The sequence below is a fragment of the Microchirus variegatus genome (genome assembly GCF_963457635.1).
Source record: "Microchirus variegatus genome assembly, chromosome: 5".
Classification (NCBI taxonomy): domain Eukaryota; kingdom Metazoa; phylum Chordata; class Actinopteri; order Pleuronectiformes; family Soleidae; genus Microchirus; species Microchirus variegatus.
In genome coordinates, this window is record NC_139806.1 from 4,568,598 (window position 1) to 4,583,621 (window position 15,024).

At 43.4% G+C, this 15,024-nt stretch overlaps 1 protein-coding gene across 2 annotated transcripts in view; it reads right to left on the reverse strand.

Moving 5' to 3' along the window:
• Positions 1-4,730: 4,730 nt before the first annotated feature.
• Positions 4,731-15,024, reverse strand: part of zswim5 (zinc finger, SWIM-type containing 5) — a gene marked incomplete at both ends in the record, with an annotated part of 60,728 nt that continues 50,434 nt past the window's right edge. Inside the window, 13 exons of one of the 2 annotated variants that reach the window (XM_083890423.1) lie at positions 4,731-5,593; positions 6,013-6,094; positions 7,084-7,247; positions 7,343-7,500; positions 8,165-8,300; positions 8,471-8,573; positions 9,347-9,498; positions 11,274-11,411; positions 11,500-11,646; positions 12,655-12,831; positions 13,479-13,655; positions 14,422-14,572; positions 14,707-14,855. In XM_083890423.1, coding sequence (XP_083746549.1) covers positions 4,731-5,593; positions 6,013-6,094; positions 7,084-7,247; positions 7,343-7,500; positions 8,165-8,300; positions 8,471-8,573; positions 9,347-9,498; positions 11,274-11,411; positions 11,500-11,646; positions 12,655-12,831; positions 13,479-13,655; positions 14,422-14,572; positions 14,707-14,855 — 2,597 coding nt within the window. Of the gene's footprint in view, positions 5,594-6,012; positions 6,095-7,083; positions 7,248-7,342; positions 7,501-8,164; positions 8,301-8,470; positions 8,574-9,346; positions 9,559-11,273; positions 11,412-11,499; positions 11,647-12,654; positions 12,832-13,478; positions 13,656-14,421; positions 14,573-14,706; positions 14,856-15,024 lie in introns of both variants that reach the window. The other variant, XM_083890422.1, reaches the window with a different exon arrangement.

Below are 15,024 nucleotides of genomic sequence, written 5' to 3' on the forward strand. Positions count from 1 at the left end.
TTTTTCTCCACAAACCAAAATTATGCACTTAATCGTTTCAGTAAATGAAATATCGGACACAACACAAACACTAACACTCGTTCTTTCTTAACGTGTTTCACACTTTATTCATAGAAAAGCACTGAGATTCCAACACAAATCAATATAAAATGGTAGTAGCGTTACATAAATAGTAATAAATTTTCGCTTTATAGACAGTAGCTCAAGAAGTCGCATGGAAAAAAAAATAAAATTACAAATTCCAAAACAGACAAAAAAGATGTTCATGATAAGCTATCATACTTCTGTGGCAACAAATACTGGAAATACCTTTTCTTTTTTTTTTTCATAAATCAGTAGCACAAAGAGGCAACCAACACTTTTCCATTTTCCCTTAAGTTACAAAAATCAAGTAGGAAACAGAAGGTGAGCTAGATCTAGGAAGGAAGGAAGGAAGGAAGGAGGGAAGGAAGGAAAAAAGACCTTAGGAACTGGCTGATAATAAGGAACGTCTTTGTTGTAATGCTGTCAGGTAGTGCATGACATCATGACCCCTCTGTCACGTAGGATTTCAAAAACAAACACTGCCAACGAAGTCGCCAAGAAAGTCGGGGGGGGGGGGGGAGGGGGGAGGACGCAAATTTGTGCGTCCACGAAGCTGAAATCAAAACAAAAGAAAACAAAAGTGGAAAAGGGAAACAAACGTACGGTGGTGACGCAGAGGACGATGTGAACTCTGCCAGTTTTTTGTTTTTAGGCCGAAGTGAGCGTTCATTAATAATCCGTGACAAAAAAAAAAAGACAAAACAAAATGAGTTGCAAGAAAAAAAAAAAACGCGAACACGAGTCCGTTCATAGGCCGTCGTCGATTTTGTTCGTACAGTTCCCGTCGCTGACGCTCGGTCGTCCGTGTGTCGACGCGACGCCTCGGAGAAGACACTAAAGGCTTGAGTCCTGATTTAAATAAAACCGCCAAAAACGAGATACGCAAAAATAAACTTTGTACATTGATCAGTCAGAAAGGCATTTTCCAACATCTTTCTTTTCTTCTTCTTCTTCTTCTTTTAAATGTTGCAGCGAATGCAGGCTGGCTACGGCTTATTATTGTCCAAATACAAGCATGCTGGGCCTCGTCTTTGTCCATACTCGTCTCCTCCTGAAGGGGGCGACAAGACCGTCCAAAGTGGTTCTGCATAGTCTAGGTTTATATCTGTTTACAAATGAAACGCCTTAGTCATTTTTCCTCAAATCTGAATAACATGCCTTCTTTTGGAAAACAGATTCTTTTCTTTTAAAAAAACAATAATAAAAAAAACTTATTTGCAAATCTAAAACAAACACAAACAATAATAATAATAATAATAATTATAGTAAAATCAAAACGGAAAGAAATGTACACAGGAGCACCTGAGAAATGCCTTGAAGTCTTTGCTCTTACGTTAAAAAAAAAAAAAAAAAAAAAGGTCCTATAGTTCCCACGTTCCAAAACAATTCAAGTACACCCTCGGCAAAAACAAAAGGAAAAAAAGCCAAACACATAACGTACTTATCATAAATAATTATAACTTTACAATTTCTGAATTGACACTATCATATTTACAATATCTTAAATGCTTAATGCTACTACTTTTTGTTTTGTTTCTTTAAGTGATGTCCCTGAGAACTGAGTTTAGCCTCTCAATTTTCCTTTTTTTTGTCGTCGTTCTTCTATCTGCATTTCTTCAGATCCAACAAAAAAAACCCTCAAAGAACAAAAAAACGAAGGTAGCTTCCATGGAATGTTAAAGCAGACGAGAAAATGTGCCTCCATTCTTTTATTCTCCTGACGTCCACAGGCCGACTCATCTGGTATTTGAGTTTTTTTTTTTTTTAAGTCCAGTTCTTTTCTTTTTTTTTGCGTTTTTCCACTCGAGACACACAAAACAATCAATAAATAAATGCTGACGCAGGCAGGAACGTACTAAAGAGGTATTTCTTTTTTCTGTGTGAAGTGCTTGTACGATGATCAGTTTGACCAGAAGAAGTTTCAAAGTCTCTCGCTGTACGAGACACTGCCGTTAACACCATAAACAAATCAGAACTACTTCCTGCGTTGACTCGAATGTGTACGATTGATGGCGTCGAAACGTAAAAAAATTAGGGCTGCAACTCGCGTTTAATTTTCATAACAAAAATTATTTTTGATTTCTTTGTTATATGGAGCAAAGAAAGCAGGAAAATGATCACATTTAGTGAAAAGTGTTGACAAATGTGTTGTTTGTTATTAAAAGAAACCAATCAAAATAGTTGTCCATTAATTTAGTAATCGATTAACCGAATAATCGTTGCAGCCCTACATAAAATATACAGTAATGTTTTTTGTGATACGTCACCCTTAGAGAAAGACAAAGCCGCTTATCTTCACAGTCCAGAATGATCACAACCAGTAGCATATGCAGCTAACTAGCTTTAGTAACTAAAGACCCTTTTCCATAAAGATTTTCTGAAACCACAAGTTTCTTGAGCATCTTCACTTATCTATTAGCCATGATAAATTCAGTGTATTTTTTAGCTCTGGTTTTGTCAGCTACTAAAACCTCTGCTCGACTTATTAGCTCGTGGCTAAGCAGTTATTAGCCAACAACCAGTGTAGCCGTGGCTGGTTTAAAGGTTGATACGTTAAATATGCTGTCAATAGCCAAACAGTTGTCTTAATAATGCTAATAACGACACTTAACATCGAGCAAATAGTCCTGCTGGCAATATTGACTCTTATTTTTAGTTTTGCTCTGCATTTTAGCTAGTAGCTAGTAGCTGGCAACAGGTGCATTCTGTAGTAAGCTTAATAATAACTCAGTTTCTATCTCTATTTTACTCTTAAACCACACTTGAGTAAGAAAAGTCTTGTTCAGCTGCTAAAACTTCTGCTATGCTCATTAGCTAGCAGCTAACTTGTTAACAGCCAGCTGGTTTTAGCAGTGGATAAAAGCAAAAGAAGACTTAAGTCAAATTTTACTGCACTAACATGCTTGTGACATAGTTGAGGTGAGGAGAGTTAAAGTATTTTGTCTGTTGCTAATAGCAAAAAATCTTAACTAGCGCAGCCTCATTAGTGGTTTAAGGTTAGTTCTGCTAACAAAGGTTTGCTTGGCTAACTCTATACTCAAAGCAGGACGTCTACCTGCTATTAGTTGTATATAAATAGTCCTTTTTGCATGACCCAAAAAATGTAGACCTAAAAATATAACCAGATTTCTGCTCTTGAAATAGGATAATGTTCTGGGTTCTTGCCAAAGCTGAAGGAACAAAGACTTAAACTTTTATGGGGACTCATGAGTTCCCATTAAAGTTCTTCAAAAGTGGAAAAGGGGCTTTAGTTAGAAGCAGAGTTAAACAGTCCCAACATCTTATCAGGCTTCTTATCACAATACAAGGTGATGAAAGTAAAGCCACTGCATGATTTAAAAAAACAACAACAAAAACAAACAAAGCAGACTTGTCTTATATTGCTTATTGAATTATTTTTGATTTAGCACGCGGAAAGGAATCGATGCAGTCTTACAGACTTTTGGCCACAAACGGACAGCAGTGCAGTGGTATCTCTAGAGACAGAAGCATATAATGTGTGTGTGTGTGACGCCCTCAGTTCATCACAGTTGTTGTTGTTGTTTTCTCACTGTTTTTATGAACACTCGCTCTACCTTAGCGAGAGTAGCCTGAAAAATTTCAATAATGTCAGGCGGCTGGTCTGGAGACTCAGTTCTACCTCTAAAGCTACGCTAATGCCGGGATCAGACGACGTGAATTTAGGCCGATTCGGACGTGTCGCGTAAAAACATAATTGAAGAAGTGCTCCTTTGCTTTGGCAACAGCACCCCCTGCCTCTTTGACATCTCCTCGAGGGACTACCATGACAACACTTGACCATGAACGATAACTCCTTGGTTCCCGTCTCCCCAACGACCGCTGAAGTCGCGCAGTGTCGCGAATGGCGACTGCGACTGACAATCTGACGCGGTGAGGACGTAAATATGGTGCGATCTGATCCCGGCGTTAATGGGAAAGCACTGACCAGCAGGTGTGGAGGACGGGAGCTAGTCTAGAATGGCTTTAGTCCACTTTTTAAACCCGTCGGTGCCGACGTGGTCTTTGTCCGCTTTCTGTATTCTGCCCTCTCTACTCTCTACGATGCCCTGAATGAAACAAGAGGCCGTTTCTGATAGAGAAGTTAAAGCTGACAAATAATACAGTTGAGGTACGACAGCAACACTATGTGCGATTACCACCTCAGTGGTTTTTTCTTTGTCTGGAATGACTCAAACCTTCCATTGTTAAAACCACGTCTTCTCCTTAAGCGTCTTCCGGCTCAAACTATGTACCTCCGCCATCAAATTAATTTGGTTTTCCACTGAAATACAAAAGTTCCTTTTTATGCTTTTTTTGTCACCACAATCTCCGGACTTTTTCCCATTATAGATATATTTAATGTGAATTAGAGGGGAACATGTTTGTTTGCTGTTGTTTCTTTGATGTCTCGAGCCATTTACGCCTTTTGCAGTTCCGATGAAGACGAGCAGTGTACTGCAAACACTTCCTGGTTCACATTCAAGAAACAAATCAACCAAACGAACAAACAATTATGACTTAGTCAACAAATGGCTCAACAAAGGTGAAAAAAAACTAGAATGAAAAAAAAACAAAAAAAACTTAAATAGAAACAAATACATTTAACTACTTCCCAAGGACTGTGTCCTTGTGAGGGAGGTGTAAGGTCAGCCGAAGCGCTCCCTGACCAACATCATGAGTTTCTTCTTGCCCTTGTAGATTTGTTTCAGGTTGTCTATGAACTGGGCAAACTGAATGTGGCCGTCCTGTGCCAGCAGGAAAGTTACCCTTGCTTTGCTCAGGAACTCTATGAACTCTCCATAGTGCCGCGGACTGATGTGCGTCAGACGAGAGTGCGTGGTGTTGATGTACGCCGAGATTGTGGCGTCAAGGAGCTGCCGCAATGGCGCCTTGTCTGTTGACATCAGCTTCCCAGAGTTCCTTCTCCCGGGGATGCCGGCAAGACCGGGTGCTGTCAACGTGCACCGCTTAAGGATGTCAGACAGCACCGTGGCGCAGTGCACGCTCTTTACCACCAGGGGAATAATGGCTGCAAGCTCATTTTTACCCAAAGAGTGGCTGAGCGCACAGGCCCAGAGCACGTCGTTAATAGCTGGGTGAGTGTCCTGGTTGTAAGCCAGGTTCAGATGGGTCATGGCGAGGGAGGCCAGTTTGAAAGAGCGCAGTGGGTATCCTCTGTGCTCCATGTACCTCGCAATGGTAAACAGCTGAGAGTACGTCATTCCTGTCGATGCCGCGTCGATCACAATCTGGTAGGCCGTCTCGAAGGCGATGTGGTCCTTCTCGCAGAGCGTCAGAGCGGACAGGGCGCAGTTCTGCGGGTCCTTCATGGCGCACTGAAGGGCAAGGGTCCTTGCGCAGCTGGCCAGCTCCTCGCGTTGAGGGTAGTCGAGGCTGAGGCGCAGGATGGTGTTGTGGGACATGACGGTGGCGGCCACGATGCTGGTGGCCTCGGTCGGTGTGAAGAGAGTGTACCAGCTCTGCAAGATGCTAACCAAAGCCCGAAGACCTGAGGAGGGGGAAAAAAGACAAAATGTAGGATGTCGTGTAGGATCATGGCAGTATGTTCACAGAAGTCAATCCAGAGATTCTCCTGCCAACTTCCTTGATCTACAGTTCATGTCCAAGTGTCTCTCTGACTGATCGGTGACAACAAACGTCCCAACCCACATCTCTGGACATTATCTGTTGCTCATGACTAATCTGTAACCATCGGGTTCTTGGTCACCTTTGATAGCAAAGTCTTTGCTCAGTTTGGCCAATCAACAAGATCTTGAAATTATTATTATTATTCCTACGATTCTTCCACTCAAGGATGTGATAGTGGGAACTTTCTCCAATGAAATCCTGTTCTTTTGACCTCATATCGGGTCCAAATCATCTAGCTAGCTAGCAATCAACTAGCATGTTTTCTAAGTTTTCCCTTACCAACTTCAGTGGCACAGGTGACCAACCAGCGAACCATCTCTCTCCGCCTCCAGTTCAGTGTGGACAGAGTCATCCTCATTACCTGTAAATCACACACACACACACACATCACATTTTAGATTTCAGAATTCATTGCACTATATTTAACCGTTACCGTGGCGAGCCATTTCAGACTAAATAGTGAAAACTAAACCTAACATATTGACAGTTACACCCATGATTAACTGCGGTCCTTCCATTTCCAGCCCTTTGGCACAGAAAAGTCTGTCCACATGTTAAATAGTAGGAGAAACAGTCTGGTGAAGCCACAACCAAACTGCTGCTTTGACGATGTCGAGGGTTTGTGTTTACTGTGGAGCCCAACAGACGCAATTATGTGGTTTCTTTTGCAGCAAGTTGCTGCGAGAAGTTTTCCCTGTTAATTTGTAGTGAGGCTGTGTCGGACTGCAGAAATGACAAATCCAAGAAAATGGTCACCTTGGCTCGACGCAGGGACCAGTCTTTGCTTTTCTGTCACACACCGACCTGAATAAATAACATTCCCGCAAAACATATCGTCCGTCTATTTCACGACAAAGGCGTTTCCTGAACACCCTGAATTAATCGTGATACTTTTTAGACTTTTCAGAACATCATCTTTTTGAGTGATCTCCATTTTAGTTCATTCATCGGGAAAATAATTGTTAGTTGCAGACCTAATTTCTTAGATGTCGCTGGAACTGTAGAACAGCGCTTTGTGGAGCTTTGGCAACAGAGTTTTGAGGAAATACGGGCGATTATAGCAATTTCATGGTTATAAATGTGGTGAAGTTATGGAAACGGCAAATAACCTCGGAAAATCAGATGCTTTTTTCTCTTAGCCTCAACATCACACCAGCCATGACTCCCACCCTCTTTTTTTAGCAGTTGTCCAAGTAACTTTTATAACACATTTTTATTGCAGTCTTACTTCATTTTGAGTATGTATATATCCTCTGCTGTTAGCATTTTTATGGTCAAGTATGGATGGCTTGCTCTTAACATCGTCACAAATGTGATGTCAAACAACATTTATTATGAAACACACAGTACCTGCAGGCCGAGCTCCAGTGCTACGTTGAGTAGGGTTATGTCAGGTGGGCTGTCTGCGGGCGTGGCTATCTTAAAGGCGTCCTGGGCCAGTTTGAAAATTAACGAAGAAGAGTGGATGTTTTTCTGGATGGCCTCCAGAACCGTCCGCAACCTCAACATATCACCTGCGGGCAAAGATGACGATAATAATAAACGTTAGCTATGATCTCGTTCTTGAAAATAACGGCCTGGACTGTGTGGATTTGTTGACTGACTGTACCTTTAGCAGCAGTTAGCATGGTGGAGGCTAGCTCGCACTGCTGTGACTCCAGGTGTCCCAGTGTGAACCAGCGTGGGTATCTACTGGGAACGATGGAGATGCCATGGTGAGGGTGGCCCACGTCACCGGAGCCTCCCGATGATTCCAAAACAGGCAGCCTGGAAAAAAAACAAAACATGACGGTTTATTGGTGACTACGCAAATGTAGAATTACGGCACCGGCTACATTAACCCTCTTATGACCATTGTGTTATTCAGGCCGTCTGGATTTATTATGAATTAATGGCTGTAGAGTTGTCAGAAAATGTTGTTCATGGAGTGAGTTCTTCTGCCCCCAAGATGACTTTCACTTTCTGGCAGTTATTCAACCGTTTAGGAATTACGGTACTGAGAAGCTGACGTCACAAAACGTGCGATGCACTGGTGAATCTCGTCTGCGATTGGACCGTCGCTCCCTGGAAGTCCTGTGGGGCTACTGTAAGGGCACGTATATGGGTGCACAGCTCTAGGGTCGCAGGGGGATTCTTTGGCGAAAGGGTCACACCCTGGACCGATCGCCATTTCATAGTTTTTTTAATTTTCTAGATGTCACAAACGGCGTCGAAAGTTTTGGTAAAAGAAGGGTTAAGTTGATGCATAAGCCAACGTCAGAGAGGGTGAATGTAGTTCCCTAATGTACCGAGGAAAAGGAGGGGGTAAGTGGAGGACTGCTTCCTTGTTGCAATTTGCAGTCTGACCATTAGATTAGATGTCACTAGTTCTTAGTTCCCAGGCACATCCAACACAGCCGTTTAAAATTAAAATGTCTTTTGAGATGCTGACCTCATTGCACGGAGAGCCACTTTGTACGCCAGGTCTGCGTCATGTGGCAGCAGCGCGGAGAAGAGGTACTTGGCAAAGGTGTGCATGGGAACACTCTCTCTGTGGATGACTTCACCCAAGCCGCTAAACGGACCAGCTGCAACGAGACAAAGGCAAAAACAATGTCGTCAACGTCTTAAAACGATCAGTTTATTCAAATACGGGGCTAAAACAGCAAAGATCGAGATTATGAGTCAAACTAAAAATCCTTTGTTTCCGACATGCTGTAACTCATAAAGCATCGTGGGGACGGTGTCGTTGTCGTACCATCTAGAAGCTGTATGGCCTGTTTCCGAAGAGTCTGCACCAGGAGGTCATCCAGGTCCAGTTCTTGAAGCTTTGCGACGATCTGCTCCTCGTTGCGACACACCTAAAAAACACACAAGATGCATTCTGTTCAGTTTTTATTAACTCAGAACAGCATCAACGAGTCATAGAAGAACCGATTCTGTCGATTCTGATTCTGCTGCATCACCCAAACGCATACCAAGGGCTTAGCTAAAGAAGTAACTGTGGTAGTATCGCGGGAATGGACAGGTTGGACCTTCAAAGTTTCGACTCTGAGATGGTAGAGCATCTGCTTTTTGGGTTTGAAAAGTCTGACGTGGACCAAACAACCATATAGGAGTACCAAGGTGTGTTTACCATTGTACCATTTTCCCAAAAAATGCCATTGAATGCTGTGAAACCCATTCAAATTTTGAAAAAGAGGGTCATATAAATGTTTGATCATAGCCCCCAGCACTGCTTTATCTCGTAAATTGGATTAGAACGTTGTTTCCCTTCGTTCAGCCTGCAATCCGCTAAGATCTCACTTTGCAAATTTGATTAATATTCAAGACTTTTGCATAAAAACCTTCATGTTTTTGCCGATTCCCATGACGTTTACATTAACAAAAGCCTTTGGCAGTGCGTGTTTGAACACTTTGAAGCAGATTAGCACTTTCGTGCAAATGTGAAATGTCCCTGTGAACGGCTTTAATCTAATTCCCATTGACTTTCTGCTTCTTTTTTCGCCGAACAAAACAACATGACCTTTACTCTCCCCCGCGCTCTCTCTCTCTCCCTGCATTGAATATTCCTCTCATAGATGTTAGATTAGAGCAGTTTTCTACCCTGAAACGCATTCAGAAGAAGTCGTACCTTATCCTGAGCGTACAGGCCCTCGGGCATTATCCTCTGCTGGCCCATCCCCATCAGAGCCACCTCTAAGGCCAGAGTCAGGTACGACTCCCCGCTGTCGGGACTTCCCCACACGGGTACGTGGTGGTAGACTGGAGGTCTGGGTTCTCCTTCTGAGGGTGGAAACAAAGTGGAGACGCACACAAAGGGTTGATCATTGATGACAAACAATGCTAACATAATCTGGCGAGTGACAACCAAGGATATTTTACTGAGCTTGTAATTTATTCACCTCCATTTTCTACTCTATTTATATATCCGTCGATTATTTTCTCCAGTTGTTTGGTTCATAAAATGCTGAAAAATCCTCATGTTTTCACTTTTTAAGGATTTCTTTTATGTGGAGCAGAAAATACTGACATTTAAGAAGCCAAGACGTACGTATTTATATGTATTATTATGGTTTTATTTGTATTTATGGTGTTTACCACCGTGTTTCATCTGTTTTTTTTGTGTGCGTTTGTTTCTTATTGATTACTTTGGGCCTTAGTGTGTTTGTTATTTGTCGATCGGATTCGATGATTGGCTGATACGTAGCCATGTCCCGCCTCCTCCTCCTCCTTGACAGATGTTCCCAGCTGTCTTCCATTGGGAAATAAAGCCCGGTGACCGGGTTACACACACACACACACACACACACACACACACACACACACACACACAAAATAATCATAGCACTCTGCTCAAATTCCCAAAACAACAAAGGCAAATCACTCAACTCTTTCTTTAGAGAACCAACACACACACACACACACACACTTGAGTGTGCCAGTGGTCAATGCATTGCTTGAGCTGACAATGGCTCCCTGTAGGCCAGGAACAATGGGGAAAAAACCCAGCCCTTATTCTGCTTTGTTGCAATGACCACTGGTGCAAAAAGGCCCTGGGCAGGATGAGAAATGCAAATGGTGATGGATTCTATACATACCACACACACACAAACACACACACACACACACTGATACACACTCACAAAGAGTGTGGTCTAAATGAGCAGCGTGTTCCAACCCGATCCATTCATGCTCTGCAGCAACAATGGCGCCTGGGTCCATATACAAGAACATGGACGCTGGTGTAAATGAGTCACTGCTGGTGACCCTGATCGACCTCTGCGTCAGCTGATACAGTGTCGTCGCGGGGGGGGGGGGGGGGGGGGGTCGGAGTTTTAATCGAATTGTAGAGCGGTGCTTTATAGCGCGTCGATGATAATGCAGCAGATTCACCGGTGGACACACAGAGAATGAGTATTTCATGTAGAGCTGCAACTTAAACGCTTATTTTCAGGTGCTTCATATAGTCAGTGTAGTCTTATGGAGATGCTATTGTGTCGCCTTATTTCCAAGCCTGAAACTCGTATGGTAAACCTTTTAAAGGCGCCATATGAGAGGATGTGGCCAAAAACAGTTACTACATTCAAATTGAAAATATCGAGGTCTTTTAGGTTTCGTTTTCTTGACGTAACTGGCAACCCGTGGCTGCTCGGCAGCTGAGACTCTACTGACTGCATGATTGGTAGACGGCGGTAGGTGGCGCCACATGACGCCAAAACATGATTTGCAGTCTGCAAAAAATGTTTTTAATGCAAATATTTTGTCTGTACTGTTGTTGTTGGTGAGTTCAGTTTGTTATATGAACATTATTCCTGAGTCTCTGTGACATTTTTTGAGGATTTTATGGCCAGTTGCTTTAGATTTACTACATAATGCACCTTTAAGTGACAGACTCTGAAAAATCAAAAGTCAACGGTTTGTTGATTCCCCAGAAATAATGGAAATGACAGGCTTCAGGAGCAGAAACACTTCAGTTAATAACTGAAGGTTGTGAAAACGGAAGATCCCTTCAAAAGAGCAGATTTTTAAAAACGAGAACAGTGATCATGTTGCAGTACCTCCAATGTCCATGCTGTTGTCGTCGTCCACGCGGCATGTTTCGGTGAGCGTGACGAACAGACACCCGATGGGGTCTAACGGGTGACCGACCCAGCCTTCCAGATTGGTGGTGGAGGTCACGCCTCTCTGGAGAAGCTCTGACAGAGGGTTGAGGAGACCGTTAGAGCGACGTGAGGCGACTGAGACGGTGTATCTGTGTCTCTGTGTGTGTGTGTGTGCGCTTACCTTTCTTTTGGTGTTTGTAGATGTCCATCTGCCGCTGCTGTTGGAGGCGGAGTGTGTTGATGATGGCCACGGCCAAACGCAGTGCTTCCCTGGAGTAACCGTGGGAGCGCAGGGCGTCGACGCGAGCGCACGCCGTTGGGACGTGGTCTACGTGGAGGACAGAGGGGAACAGACGGAGGGTGAGGTGAGGGAGACTCGACACACACTCGCTCACTCACTTGCAGGCTCAGCAGAACACCAATGCTCGTCTGATCGCTGGCTTAAATTGCAGAATCTGACAGATCTTAGCTGGAAGCTGCTTACTGCAGATCCTGACCTCAGTATCAGCAGAATTACTCTGTGTGTAGGTGTCTTCTTATATTTGTTACCACTTTAGGACCCGTTTTTTTTTCCCTTGGAGACCAGAACCTGGCAGAACCTCATTTTCTGAGGAACTGGTTAAGTTTAGTGCTTGGTTTAGAACATCGGTTCTCAAAGTGCGGCCCGGGGGCCAATGGCGGCCCGCAGAAACATTTCTGGCGGCCCCGCAATGAATTACTGTTGATAGTTTTAATCCAGGAGCTACTAAGCTTGTTAAATGTTTATTGGACATTACTGGATACAGACCAATAAGTGTAAACAAAAATACTGGGTATTTAACTGGTTTCTATATGGTGAATTTTAGTGTATTATTGGGTTATAAGCTGGTAATAAGCAAGTAGCTACAGCCCCCAATTACTAGCTATTTACCCAGTAAATATATGGTAACAGAAATGTGTTACTTGATATTAGCCTGTAATTAGAAGGTAAGAACAATGGCCAAAATACTGGGTAATTACCCATTAAATTATAAAGCGTTATTATATTAATGCTTAAATTACATTATATTAACACTTATATTACTTAACGCTAAACTGTAGAACGGCAATCTGGTCATTAAAATGATTACAAATGGGATTTATTTCTGTTTTTTTTTCGTTTTTTTTTCCTTTGGCGGCCCTCAGTCCAATGTTGGGTTCCTAAATTGGCCCTCAGGTATCAAAAGTTTGAGAAACCCTGGTTTAGAATGTCCAAATGAATGTAAGTTAATGTAGTGTCCTAAGAAGAGCAGCTGTTCACGTTTTCATACAGATTTTCGTCAGACGACGCATTCGAGTCACGGGTCCAGGTTCTTACCGAGCCACAGAGGCAGACCCTGCGGGTTGAAGAGCAGACTCTCTCCTTCTCTCTGGTAGGACGGCGACATGTAGAAGTCACTGCTGATGATTCTCTGCAGGTGACTGTCCTGCCAGTGCAGGTCACAGGCCTCCACCGCTCGACTGAAAACCGTCCTCCTAGGTCTGGCCAGGGAGTCTGCGGAAGAAGAACGGACACAAATTCAAATGCGTTCAGATGCAGCGTGAGAATAATCAGAGCACCTTTCGTACATGAATTCAGCTCAAAAGTCGTGAAAATTGGAGCCGCGTGGTGAAGGAAAAAGCAGCAAATGCAGGCGTTGGCAGAGCAAGCATTTTCTATATCTAACCTCTGAGAGAAGCCTCAACGGTGATTGACTTCAGAAGTCTTGCTCTTAGTTCCGTCCGTTATAACGCGTTAACGGCCGTTAACGCAAAAACCCATTTTAACGCCGTCGATTTTATTATCGCGAGATTAACGCTCTTTTTGCCCGAGCAAACTTTGTAGTTTTTTTTCACATGCAAATAGTAACGTTACAAAAACTACGGCACTGGATCTAGCTAGAAAAAATAATGGGACAAAAAGAAATAGTGGGACATTTAGAATGGATAAAAATTTGGATTTTAACTGCGATTAATCGCAATTAAATATTGTAATCGTTTGTCAGCACTACTTATTGAACATCACGTTTTATTTCCTGCATTAGAATCTTTTCAAACATTTGTTTGTGCCGCTGCTTATTCCTCGTCGCCTGTGATCAGATCTCTGAGCACTGATTGTGACCGTGTTGTTGTTGTTGTTGTTGTTGTTGTTCTTCTGCTTACCCTGGGCGAGGTTGCTCTGCGGCAGAGCATTGGTGATGTTGGGCAGTTCGCTGCCATAGTTGCCGTCCTCCAGCGGGCAGATGTCCATGTCTCCCCATTTCTTCAGCTGCTTCAACCAGCAGGTCTTCTCCTCGCTTTTACAGTGCGGGTTTAGAACCACGCATACCCACAATGCACCTGCAGGAGAGAGGAAAAAAAGATGATCAACGAACTGGTCCAAGTCCTTCAGCGAGCAAGGTCCTGGTTTGAGAAATAACTGTGTCCGTATTCTACAAAAGTACAAATGTAAAAAAGTACAGATGTTCCCTTCCTGTAAATAATCTCTGATATTGAGTAAAAAAAAAAAAAAAAGCTCGGTCGATTTATCGTAAATTGCAGAGTGACGTCTTAAATGACATTACATTCAATAAAATCTAATTTACGTGAAGTAGCAGCTGAAGTCTCTGTGACCTTTTTCTGCTGCGTCACTGCACCAGACTCCCGGCCTTAAACTGCGTCTCACCGCACAAGAGGAAGGAGGCCTGTTTGTCCTCTCTGTCCCAGGAAGTGTTCTTATTGACCTCCTAAACGCTGAGATTGATCGCGAGAAGAGAAGCCGAGCAGCCGTATTGATCGGCAGCCTTTATCCTTCGCTCGGAGGAGAAGCCTCTTGACCACATGACCTCAGTGCTTACCGACTGAGACGAGCGTTTACCTCACGAGCTGCAAGTGACCATTATTGATCTGTCTTTCATTTTGTAAATGAACCAATTTGTCGTTTTGGTCCTTAAAAAAACATCAGAGAAATGTTGAAAATAGAGCTGCGACTAACGATTACGCTGTCGGTTATTTTCTCGATGAATCGTTTGGTCCATAAAATGTCAGAAAACGATGTTCTCCAATGTCTATCTTTCACTCCATAGCCAATAACTCGGTCGCTAAGCGTTTCTCCGTCAGTTCTTACCCAGTTCATCCCAGAGTTGCCGACACTTGTCAGTCATCCCCGTGCCCTGTTGTCTCCATAGCGACAGACGAGGGTCGGCCATAAACTGCTCCGTGATGAGCGTCAGCATCCGGGCGCCGTTGGAGTCTCTCATTCGAAGCATCTCCCGCACCTGGAAACACCGACAGGGCTCAGACGCTGTCGTTCCTAACCAGTGTGTGTCTTTGTGTGTCCTTGTCAAGTATATTTTTTTATCATTTTTAACATAATAATCCTTTGGGGGGGGGGGGGGGGGGAGAAACAAACCTTGGCAAACATGGAGTTGAGCTGCTTCCCAGAGCCGTAGTATCCTCCCTGTGATAGAAACTCTTTGACCTGCTCCCTGACTTGATCCTCGTCCAGATGCCAACAGTTGTCATCATCAATGCTGGCGCCTGCCGTTGGGTCTGGTGCACCTGGGAACACACACATACACACACACGCACACACACTTAGACGACATCCACTTTCACTTAAAAATGCATAAATTATCCTCCTCCCCTGGTGTTTTACATGCCAAATAAATGCTGCTAGCTCTGTTTTAGATTGGACAGGCAAAAGCTGCAGCACAGTTAGGCACACATT